Source organism: Drosophila guanche, unplaced genomic scaffold (genome assembly GCF_900245975.1).
Source record: "Drosophila guanche unplaced genomic scaffold, DGUA_6, whole genome shotgun sequence".
In the NCBI taxonomy this organism is placed as follows: domain Eukaryota; kingdom Metazoa; phylum Arthropoda; class Insecta; order Diptera; family Drosophilidae; genus Drosophila; species Drosophila guanche.
In genome coordinates, this window is record NW_022995755.1 from 3085250 (window position 1) to 3098110 (window position 12861).

General features: G+C 40.4%; 1 protein-coding gene across 1 annotated transcript in view; it reads left to right on the forward strand.

Moving 5' to 3' along the window:
• The first annotated feature begins 5614 nt into the window (after positions 1–5614).
• LOC117589904 (protein roadkill) overlaps positions 5615–12861 on the forward strand; it is a 52820-nt gene continuing 45573 nt past the window's right edge. Inside the window, exon 1 of the mRNA XM_034282175.1 lies at positions 5615–5736. Within this exon, the coding sequence (XP_034138066.1) occupies positions 5723–5736 (14 nt within the window). The 5' untranslated portion in view covers positions 5615–5722. The remainder of the gene's footprint in view (positions 5737–12861) is intronic.

Consider the following 12861-nt stretch of genomic DNA (forward strand, 5'->3'; position numbering starts at 1 on the left):
TGATATAGAAGCCGGCACTTTAATTGTATAAATAATTATATATTATACACAACAACTTTTAATGTGGGTTCTAATTGTTTGTGCTGAGTGCAAATGCAGCCAAGGGAATACAAATGCAATCTCATTATTATTTATCAATTGGGTTGCTAGTTTTTAGTGCGTAAATAATTTTATAGAATGTTTAGGAGATTCTCAGGAATAGAAAGTCATCGTTTAATAACAAATTTCCTATAATTTCCGTTAATCTATAAAGACGTTCATTGAAATACAGTTAATAATAAAATGTTTCTTTATCAACTTGGAAGTATTACCTACCTTAAGGTATTTGCAGACCCTTCATAATTCTTGGAAAATGTTTGAGATAAAACATTAACGTTAGATTAACGCCAGCTGGGATAATCACAAGAAAAACATAGATACAAAAACCATAAACTCAAATCAGGCCAAAAAGGGATATATTATCTGGGCAAAACATAATCCCCAAAAACCTAAGCAGGTTGTTTACTCGATTCAATTTCTTTGTTAATAAACCTTAAACAGGAATTTGTACGCTTATTTTGTTAGACAAAATTTCATGAAATCTAAACGTATAAAAACCGGTTTCCAAGATGCTAATTAAGAGAATCAATTGAAGATTCTATGCCATACGGAAAGGCAGGCACGTTTTGCACCCATATTTAACCAATAAACGAGTAAGCAAAGATGTGTTTGTTCTATAAACTACGTTTACATAGACCAAGCTATATGAATCTATGGAATCCAAAGAGTATAACGACTCGAAACAACGCTTAGGTCATCAAGTTGATAGGTTACATTGTATTCATGTAAAACAACAGCCACAAAAAAAACCTCTATAAAACTATCATAACTCGAATAAATGCCCTCGAAGCGTAACAATTTTTAAGACACAAATTGATGCAGAGAGACTTTTGTTTAATCAAAATGAATTTATAAAACTCTCAGCTTCCAAGCAAATATATTTATTAAAATACAACGCTCATACATGTGAGTCAGTCATAATTAAACACATACATTATAAACAGATCTGTAACATTTTAGTGTAGAAATTACTTAAGAAGTACACAAAAAATAATTAACTATGTACTCTGCTTCGAATAATACTGAAACAAATCTGAGTGCTTTTTTTATTGGTATTAAAAAATTTTGTGTTTCAGATAATAGTCGTATGATCATTAGTAAACTTTGCTAAACGTATTCTTTACGATAAGCAAAAATTAACCAACATTTTTGACAAGAAAACTCTAAGAAATTGATAAAGTTTGGGTTTGATATACTTCTGCCTAGGAAGTATAAACAAATTGATAAAAGTTTCTTCTTGGGGTGTTACCTATGCATAATAAATTGACCTAGGCTTAAGTGGTGTTTTTTGATGGTTTCCCTTCTTTTATAGGTGGGTGTTTCTGTGTAGATCCCACAACTCTTTGAAACCAAAAACTTTCCGCTTGCCGTTTTGTTGACTTTCGACGTTTATTTGATGGGGCATGCATGTGTGGAATAGGAAGCGCAATTGATGGAAGAAGGGGGCTGGAGAGGGCTTCTTTCTGTCTGTCGTTAAGGTTGTTCACTTGAGAACTTTTGTGCGCCGTCAGAGGTACTCTCGTACTCGCGTTTGTTGTTGCTGTTCAGTGGAATGGATGGCAACGACACTGTCATGACGTTTGGGCATGGGCATGGACTCGCAAGACGTTGAACCGATACCCCATGTATTTTTGTATATATCTTTTTTTTTTAAAACGAGTTCGAGTTTGTTTTGAACAAAATATGTTTTTATTACAGTCGTCTCTCCTCGCAGCTAAGCTGGAATTATTGAGGGACGCTAATAGCTCCTAAAATATCACAAAATAAGGTGAGTTTTTTGTCTGTCGTTATATCTATATATCATTTCATACAAATCATAATAATTAAATATTAATCAGCGTTCCTCTTGTTATTGGACTTTAATCAGGCATTAAATGATATCCATTGAACTTTTTGTTGCCCGCAAAAGCATTAGCTCTCCCTTCCTCTTTTTGCCAGTTCCACTCTCTCTCTGCTATTGTTTTGCCTCTTGATAAGCTTCTGTTGTGTCGGGTGTTCTCTTGCAAAAAATAGCCTTGATAAGGGCCTTGAACAGCCGCCATCAAACATCTCTCTCAAGCCGCTTCGCTCTCTAAAAATGCTGCCCACCAAAAAGCTTGCTCTCAGTACAAAAGCTCTTTCTCTGCGCGCAAAGTCAAAACCCAAAGAAAGACAATCAAATGCAAAATCAGAAGACGAAAGCTTTTCAGTGCTTTTTTTCTCTCCCGCTGAACGCAAAAATGAGCTCTATCGCTCTCGCGGCACATTGAGAATTGAGAATGTTTTCTTGGTCGGGCGGGTGAATCAAAAATTGTACGGCAAGCTAAAACAGCTGGTGTGCTTTTTTCGTGTCGTCCGCGACTCCGTACCACACAAAACCCCCCATACATTTACGTCGTCGGCCTAGTGTGTGTTGCTAACTAATTTTCCATAAAAAACCTATTCGAAACGGTAATGAGTACTCCAAAAGGTACACAGAATTATTAGCGTGACCCCCTAGGCGCGTGTGTCTCTCTCCGCAGAGTGTGACTTTAATTGTAGTGGATATTACTTGGGGAAAATGTGTATTAAATCTTGAAGACAAAAAGTGTGCGATAAAAAAGAGCTTTAACCGGAGGTTTAACCCACAAAAACAACGACAGCCAGCTTCCTCGAATCTAACGCCCTTCAAAATCGTTTAAGCCACAAAACCAACCAGAGACCAGTTTCTCCATACACATATCATAACTTTAGTTAGCAGTCGGCTTTTTACTCACGGATTTTCTTATAAAATCAACCCGGTAAATGCTCTCTCTCCCTCCCTATCTATCTAGCCTCCCATTCTCCCTCTCCTGTTCTCTGTCTATCTTTCTGGTTATATCTGTTTCTGCATTTTTCACTCTATCGCGCTTTCTGGTCGTCGCTGACGCAAATCACATGTTCATGTGGTCGTTCGAATTTGATTAAATTTATACACAATTAATTTTTGTTTGCCCAGTATATGAGAGCTTTTGCTTTTAGCGTTGCCAGACATCGCGTTCACATAGCATTGACATTCTACAAAGGCAGAAAGAGACCGCATCAACGAAAGAGAGAGGGCGAAGAGCGGCGGCAAGCGCTACACATGTTTTGTGAAAAAGCTCTCCCATCCACATCCATGCAATTAAAAACATGTGCTGTGTCCACTCTGTCTGTCCACTATTTTTGTTTATTGTTTATAAATGAGAGAGGCTACTCTCTCTCTTGCTGGTTTTGTTTCCCTCTCTTTCACACTGCACTGGAGGTCAGTCTCTGCCGCAGCAAAACACCCACAGCAAATGCCGGCGTTGCGCTGTCAACTGCGCGAGTTTTTAGCTTTGCTAAAAGCTTATTTTGTGTGTGTGTTTTTTTCTTATTTTCTTGTGTGCTGTATGTGTGTATATAGAAGTCCATATGTGTGCGTACGTGTGGAAACGAGTGATATAGGAAGAACCTTGTATTTATACATACAATATGCTCGTGAGGCTATGGAATGGAATGGCATTTAGTAGGTTGTAGTTTTTGTTGTTGCTGCTCTACAGCTCTTGTTGTAGTTTCTCAATTCCGTTAAAGCTGCTGTCCCACCGCCCTTCCCCCTGCTCTCCGCCGATATTCGCTTTCTGTTATCACAGAGTTTATTTCTTTGGGGTGTCTGTACATGACATTTTAAATCATCTTAGAACTTCGTTTCAAGTGCTTCATAAACGATGTTTTAGATGCATCAAAGCGTATCTCGTGGATATTTCGTAGTAAAAGGTTTCATTTTGGAACCAGTTATAACAAACTTCTACGTTCTACTGCTTATTGTAGCCTTTTCATGGTCAAGCAAGCCAAATTGCTGATTGAAACGTTTTAAAATCAATTCCTCAACTTTTATTGGATTGGATAAAAACACCGTTTATAGTGGTATCGACACAACTGCTTGCCTAACGGCTTCGTTTATTGGTCTTATTCCGTTTACTGATTAAAGCAGTGGATGTTGTCAAACTGCTTTCCCAGATTCTTGCTGATACTTCCTTCTAATTGGAAAACTGCTTCTCTTGAACGAATGGTAAACAACTGCTTGTTACATAAACATATCCCACATTCAAGCAGTAGAAGAAATCAAGCCGTTCCCTCAATTCCATTTAAAATGTTTTCCCAATTATTTTCCTACAAGATTCAGCTGCTTCCTCCTCCCTCCCCTTCTTCTAGTTCTGATTCTACTTCTTTGCGTCTTGGGCGTCAATGCTGACCTCCAAAGCTTTTTTTTTGCACTGATTTATTTTGCCGGCTCGCAGCAGCTGCGGAAGCGCCACCAGATTTCTACTTTTGCATCATCTGTGCCGTTCCTCTTGTACTTCTTTGCTCCTCTTTAGTTCCTCTTTTGCTTTTCTCTTTTTTTATTTTTCTGTTTTTCATTCTTGTGTTTTCTTTTTATTGATTTCATTAACTATTTAGCCCCGAATGCTGTGGATTCTTTTTTAATGCCGGGCCATGTGCAAATGTCTAGAAAGAGATGCAGGCAGGGGTTCACACAGCGTGTACGAGAGAGGTCTAGACTGAAGGAGAGAGCGAGATGGAGCTTAAAGCACTCTTTGTTTAATTTTTGCTTATCAGAAAACAAAAAAAAAAACAAAATAATTCTGCTTCTGCTGATAACTGGAATCGTTTTTGGTGCTGTGTGTGTTCCAGTATCTTTTGTTGTTGTTGCTTCGTGAATTTATTTTTATTTTGATTTGGCATTGAACATTGTACGCTCGGTTTTTTCACCCTTCCTCTTTGATGTATGAGTGCCGTGCATGATAATGTGCGTTGGTGTTGGTTATACCCTCAAAGAGGAGGGTATTATGGGACAGTTTTGCTTATAAATATGGCCTTGTCCACATGTCAGCGTGATCGTTTGTTTGTTCTCAATCATAGAAGTCTGTCATTTTGAAGATAACTCAATGAAATTTTGGACATATTCTTATTACGTGAATAGGTAGGGCATATCAGAAATACAGTAATATTTGTTTAATTAAACTCCGAAAAATTAGGTTCCAAATCTATTCTAGTAAAAAACCATTCTCCCAAAATAGTCCAATGAAACTTTGAAAAATCGAAATTTTCACAACCCTATCGTATATCTTTCCCGAATATAATGTTTGTGTAAGGGTATCCGAAGCTTCGACCTTCGCAGACAGCCTTTCATTGACTTTTTGATTATTTCGCGTTCAAATATCACGTATTTTAAAGGGGAGTACGTACGAGTAAGGAACCTGGTCATTATATGGTCACACACGTACGCTTCACAATTGAAATGTGATAAAATTTATGTGATTTTCTTCTTGTTCTTTGGATTCTTTATGTTTCTCTGGGGGAAGTAATTTTACCCCTCATTTCCCAACTGATTTATTTCGTTGTTGTTGTCGTTGATGCTGGAATACCATTATAATCAAAACTAATTTCTTTGTTTAGGCATAAAATGCAAAGAACTTGAAAAGATTCTCTAAATAAATGTCAAAAAACTTTAAAAATTTATAAAACAACATTTTGTGCAAACAACCAATAAATATCAAAGCCAAAAAGTTTTGATCTGTGATTTTGTGTGCGAAAATTGTTTGTGGAAAAAGCAATCAAAGTGGATACGCTGGCGCTACCTCACGGAGGGCTTTCTCATGTTAGAATGGCCTTAGCCAGGTAAGAACCAGTCTCTTAACATGTCTAATTTGCATTGGGAATATTCATTCAATCTTTGATATTTTAAGGACGGTGTGTTTTCAGATAAGATTTTTGTTTTATAAGCGCTTATCACATCGAAGATAATGCAAATCTTTAGTAATGATATTGCAATAAAAAAAATAAAATAAAACGTGATGTGCTGCGAGTATATTTAGATGCAGTATATGTATCTATGACACATCTAAGAAAACCAGCAGTAACCTCTAAAAGATCACAGATATCATTTAGCTCTAGTTTGTTATAATCCTCCAATATTTCCTCTACATCCAATGTAAAATCGAACATAAAGTTTGATGATCTTGGGACAGACATCAATTAGTTTTTTTGCTGCCCCGGCCCCCACGCGTCATGCCAAAAGCAACAACAACAGTCAATGTCGTCATTAAAAGTGATTACCGTTAAGCTATGAAAATATACAACGATAGGAATCGGTTGAGGTTGCGACGTCGTCGGGGTGAAAACAATCAAATGAGTGCAACATTTGATGCATGCATGTATCCGTGTGTGCGTGTCTGTGTGTGTGCACATTAAATTTCAGGGGCAATGCCGTGCCTAGATGTAATTACCGTTATACTCAAGTGCAAAAAGTGCATATGGGAGATAAATATCGGTTGACCCCCTGCTACCCCCGCTCTCACTCTCTGGCCCATCAAATGATTGTCGTTTTCATTAAAGTAAAATGAAATTTAAAAGCAAAAGAAAAGCAGAGAAAACGATTAAGAAAGAGTAAGGTACGGATACCCTGGAAGAGGCGATGATGTTAAGCATGGTTCATTCGTTCAGGTTTCGATTAACATATTTGCATCGATCAGATATGGGATACACAATAATCAGATTATTGCTTTACTGGTTTGCTAAAATTCAAAATACCTCTTTCTGTATAGGGTATCAATAACTTATTGCAATTGGCGTAATTGTAATTACAAACTTTTTGCCGCAAGCCTTTAATGATAGCAGGGAGATGTGGAAACAACAGGGAAGTGCTAATGGAGAGAGAGCGGGAATTGACTGAAGGGACAGCAGGTCAAATGGAGAGAGGCAATGTGTGGGTGAGAGGAGTACAAAGAGTGGAGATTAATAGAAAGGTAGAGTGTGATGGATACAGACGTTGGGTGAAGGTAGAGAGTGGAGAATGGTGTGGATTTTTTGTTGTTGTAGTGTTGACCCCTCTGCTGCTGCTGATGTTGCGCTTCACTTTCACAGATTTCGAAAATGTCTTTTGCATTGAAACTCGATTTCAACTATTTGTAGAGAGAAAGTAGACTCCGCACGATATTCACACTTCACTCAAAATGAAGATCAACGGACAATGCTCTCCACCTTCTCGAAGATATTGTTCTGCCGCTTAAAGACAGGTGTCTGCTGATAAGTAAGCATTCTAACCTTCCCTTGCAGAATGAGATCAATGAGAGCACTCTCATACTTGCGCATGCCTCACCTCGTTTTAATACACTTTGGGCATGCAGGCAAAGCCTCGTGCTAATTCATTTTAATTCGTTTGACCGAAGGTGAATCGCCGAGCGACGAATGTAACAGAGAGGGAGCGCGCGTGTATGTAAGTGGGGGGAAAATAGCGATGGCTTTGAACTATGAGCTTGTTGGGCCTGAGAGAGGGGAGATGTGAGCGAAGGGCTTGGCGTACACATGTGCACATTTTTGCGACAGTAATCTGCAGCAATGTTATGTGTTGTTGTTGTTTCTTTTTCTTCTCTCTTGCTCTTTATTTTGCTTTGTGCATGAGCACGTTATATTAAAAAGGAGGTAAGATAGTCTTGCTCTTTGGGTGGCCTAATCTCACGTGTCTCAATATAGGCGAAAGAGAGCAAGAGCAGGCCCCCACCTCTCTTTCCTCACTGCCGCCTCACCCCTGATGTGTTTGTATGAGGAAGTGTAGGCAAGCAATTTTTTTCTATTTTATGCGAAGGTGTTTTCATTTCCACTTTGTTCCGCCGTCGCCTGCCGCCTTTGTTGCTGTTGTTGCCAAGGCATTTGTAATTACAATTACACGTATGTATGTTCGCTGTGCGTGTGTGTGTGTATGCTTATTTGTTGTAATCATGGGTTACAACAGCATTTTGCTATTGTAAAATGTACAAAATACGACGTACGAGCAAATGCTGCTGCGGCTGCTGTTTCAATTTGTGCCTGCAATAAGGTCGCGTCCGTCGTTTTGCTCTATGATTTTTTGCGTAATTATAGTTGATAAAATATTTTCAATGCTAACAAAAACCTTTTTGTAAAAGCCATGACAAGAGGTCATGTGGCTGATGTTACTGGCGGGGGAGGTCGTAACGGAAAAATTGGATTGTTATCACAGATACGGAAATGAAAGCTTAATGAAAAGTACAGTTGCTTGGGATATAAACCCTCTTTTCCCCATTGTGATCATTGGCTCTAGTTGAAATTTGAGTCACTTTTTTCGGCAAGGTTTCCTTCACCAGAGCCAAAAATTTTCTTAACAACACTCACACAAATCCCCTTCAAATATATTTATGATATCCCAATATCAGTTTTTGACACCTGCCATATGCCGGCCTCTCTCTGGCATCAAGGTTCTTTGACACCAAACGATGGATGTCCCTGCTGTCAGTTAGTGGAACCTGTTGAAGAGAGAAAGCGGGAGAGAGACGGAGCTTTTAAGGTCTCTCTCCCATTGTCATAGTCCCACAGAGTGGGTGGAGTGGTGCGGGATTGAATATGGAAATCAATATGGTCAATAAGAGTGATGGTTTTCCTCCTAATAAACCAATCCATAAATTCTACACGAGTGTAATGAATGGGGGTGGGGATGTGGTGCCTGCGTACCGTGTAAGACCCTCAAACCTTGTCATTTTGACGTTGATAGGTAGATAAAGGGGAATAATGGGGGGATTGGAGGGTGAGTGTCCACACTGTGATAGAGGTAAGGTTAGAGAACATACAACCCAAAAAACAGCAGAAACATACTCGTTCTATATTTATATCGATGACATGATTTTATTTCAATGTTCATGCCACACAAAACTCACGATTCCCGCACTCGATAACAATGACACACAATTCACGAGTGTGTGTTGCCACACAGACGTTTGTGTGTGTGGGGGGTAGGTGGAGGTTGCCAACCACCCGCAATGGAATACAACTACAATCATTGACCCTCAGTCGATGTCCATGCCTTCCAATCTGTCCCCTCTGATATGCGTGTGTGGGGCGTGAAATTTATTGATTCAAAATATGTCAAATGTACGGCTCTCTGGCCTAATTGCTGTGGCACACCAAGGGAACTATTTTGTGTGGATTGAGTGCTGGGGTTGAGTAGAAATCCTTCTGAAGTGGGTACGGATTAGGGACGGGCTTTTGAGAGAGTCTTTGGAGGTTCTCACTCGTAGTTTAGAAGAATATGAAAAATATGGAAAACAATTTTGTAACGATCCTCATTAACTATTTATCCTAGTGAAAGAATCTTAAGAAATCGCAAAGTCTCAAAGATATATTTCTCCTTACTAAATCCAAAATCACGAAAGCTCATATGGTCTTTCATCACTTTTCCAATTCCACCATTACAAATCACTCTCTCAATCCTAATCTCAATTACCGTTAATCACGTTTTCCCCCTCACTCTCTATCTCTCTTGAGATGCAGAGAGCAGCAAACAGCATTCAAACATTTAACAAACAGAAATGTTTACAACAAAATAAAACAACAATAAAACAATGAAAAAGCCAAAAGGAGGTGGAGGCTAAAAGCAATACAACACACAATGCAGCAGAGCGCTGCAGCAGAGCAGAGAGCTGAGCGACCAGCTGACAAGCGACAAAAATTCAACGCCAACGTCCAAAGCCAGCAGCAGCGCGCGTTGCGTTGGCGTGCTTACATACAAAAGCAATGCTTCTGCTGCCGCTTTAGCCTCGTTACAGCGCGTCAGCCGCGCCCTCGTAAATGGCAGCAGAAGCAGAAGGCAGCGCAGTCGCCCTCCATGTGGCCACAACAGAAAATCTCTTAACACCCGAATTCGTCACCAAACGTTGGACACTTACAACAGCAGAGGAAAGCAGAGGCAGTCAAGGCAGAGAGAGAGAGAGAGAGAGAGAGGCCAAAAAGCTGACGTCAACGTCTGCGTTGGCGGGGGCAGCAGCGTGTACTACTTTTGTTTTCATTGAAAACGTTTGCTGTAATATGTTTGTGGTATGTTCGCCGTCGCAAGTCGCAGTCGCTGCCTCTGTTGCAGTCGCAGTCTCTGCTGCTCACATGGTCACTGAGCTTTGGGCTTCGCTGCTTCTGACACCATGTGCTCGCTAGCTAGCAAGCGAGCTGGCTCTGCCTCAGCCGCCACCCTCTCTCTCGCATTGTGGGTCTCTGCCTCTCTCTCCCTCTCAGTTTCTGCTGCCTCCCCACTGCCGGCCTCTGCTGACTTCACTGCCTGGCGTTGCCTCGCTCATTTGTTTTGGGTCGTATTGACCTTCTTAAAAAGTAGGTAACCTCATTTCTCATTTATCGTGTACAACTTACATGCTGCCTCCTCTGCCGTTACCTCGGTCGCTGTTGATGTCTCTGCTGCTGCCCCTCTGTCTCTGCCAGCTGAGGGTTGCTGCGTTGCGTTGTGGTGTGGTGTAAGATCATGTTGTTGGCAGTGGGTGGTTGAGTGGGTGGGAGGAGGGGGGCTTGTCTAAGCTGTCACTCAAAGAAATCGCATTGCACGCACTGAGAACGCCTTAATTGTTTTGGCCAAGATTCTTTGATTTGTAAATGTAAAATTTATTAACGTTTCTGTGGGGATACTCTCTCTTAAAGGGCACTTTCCTGAAACGGATTAGATCAATCCAAATCCAACTGATTAATTCAGCCTTTTTATTCGCAAATAGCCAGTCACGGGTTAAGGCGTCAATTGAGAATACAAAAAAAGCATTTGCTTAAAGAGAAAACCCTGAAGAGAGTGACTTTGAGCTTTTGAGGAAGTCGTCTTCCTCATTCTCGCACACACACACACGAAGGGCATTCATTGCCAGCGCAACGTGTCTCTCTATCTCTCTCTCTCCCTCTCTTTCTGGCACTCAATTGATCGCTTCCTTGTGTCTCTCATGCGCTGACGTCACAAGGCAGCGGGTGGCAATACGACATGTAATTGAGTCCGGAAAATTGAGCAAGGTTTCCTTTTTGGGGCCCGAAGGCTGAAACATACATAATTTGAAATATAATTTGTGTTGCACTTATGCTTGAGAGAATCTCTCATTGAGAGAAGCATTGAACGTTCAACGTTTTGTGCGCTCAGTTGAACAGAGTAGTGAGATGAGCGACGGAGGGCGGGAGAGTGGAGCGTGGAGCGTGGAGCGTAGCGTACCGGAGCGCGGAGGTTGTCGCCGTCGTCGTCGTCACCGTCAGAGTCTCGTTTACTATTGACACCATTAATGCTGCCCCGAATGTAGGTCAATTGCGCGCTAATTGCCCCGCACTCGCCTTCTGCCGCCGGGGTCGACTCAATGCTGCCTGCTGCTGCTGCTACTGCTACTGCTGTTGCCAGTCAGTCGCTGTTTCTGCTGTCGCTCTGCCACTGTTGCTGTTGCCCCTAGTGATTGACGCCGACTTCGACAGCAGCCGCTTGACCTTTTAGGCCTCAGGAGCAGCTGTAACTGAAGCTGAAACAGCAAAGAAATTGCTTATATTACGCGTACTCCGTGTGAGACAACTACAAAATAAAGCTCTGCTTTGGGAGGGATTACTGTTGGATGCTCTTGGATGCCCTACAAAATACCAGAATGTGGCCAGGTAGCGAGAGAATAACAGAACTATTTCCATTTTTATCGTTATATCTGTAAAAACTGTCGAAAAGAAGTTAGAGAAAATCCAAGAAAACTTTTAGGAGCTTCCTTAGTCATTCCATAAATCATATTTTTTATGGATGGCCTTTTACTCTGAAACAATGCCTCAAAAAAATACAATTCTGATGAATATACACGTTGCATCCCCAAGAACTCCCAAACTTCAAGAGTATCAACATCTTCGCTTTGCCTTCCTTTTCTTTTTTAGGGGCACACTTTTATGTGGCACTCATCAGCCCCCGAAAACTCTGACCTAGTTTTTGCATTTTTTGGGCAACTCAAAACTTTTCGTTGTTCGCATTTGTTGCTGGGTTCTCTTTTGTATTTTTTGCATATTTTATGATTTAATCAAAGGAAATTATACACGCATATAGAGCAGAGGAGCGCCGCAGTGCCACAGAGTCACATAGAGAGAGAGAGAGAGAGAGAGAGAGCATCCAATCCCATCATCAGGGTGTGCCATGGGGAAAGAAATGGAGAATCATACGAGTGGCAACAGCGGAGGCAGAGAGACTCGACCCATGGGGCAATAAAACTGAAACTTGACCCAATTCTGATGCCTACGCTGCTGTCTGCTCTCTGGAGGGCCTGGGAAATGGTGCTTGCTGCTCATCCGACAGATAGATAAAACCCTGAAACGTGTATTATAATGATATACAATCACCCCCCTCTGTAGGTAAAAGGCGGAGAAAAATATACAAATTGAAGGGGTTATAAATCGATCGATCTATGAGCTAATTGAATGCTTGGGACACAGCATTGGATTCGGAATGGAAATCGTTTGAAATAGCAAATAAAACAATCATTTTGTTGGGTAATCCCAAAGAATGTTTTCCATGCAATACCATAAATGTAAATATTGTTGTAATTTCCATTCAAATGTGTTCATATTTATGGAAATCCAGCAGAAAAACTATGAAAATTATGAAATTTTGATTTGAAATCTTGAAAGATTTATGTAAATTTTCAAATTTTTCATTGGAAAATTTAAGAGAAAATAATACTTTATGTTGGGAGTAAATGGTTTTCTGTTCTGTTTTCTCTGATATTGTTCCAAATGAAATTCGTGTAAATCTTGTAAAATCGACTTAACTGAAATGCTAACATAATTTAATCTCATTTTGTTTTTTCTGTATCCAAATCTTTAAACGTTGCCTCCTCCCTGAAGAGTGTTGTTCCTCCTCTCTCTTTTGAAACCACTTGTTTGGCTTCTTTATAATTTCACATTTTGCACACTGCAATTATTTTGTACTCAGTTGAATTGCAACAGATGTTTGCCAGTCCACAC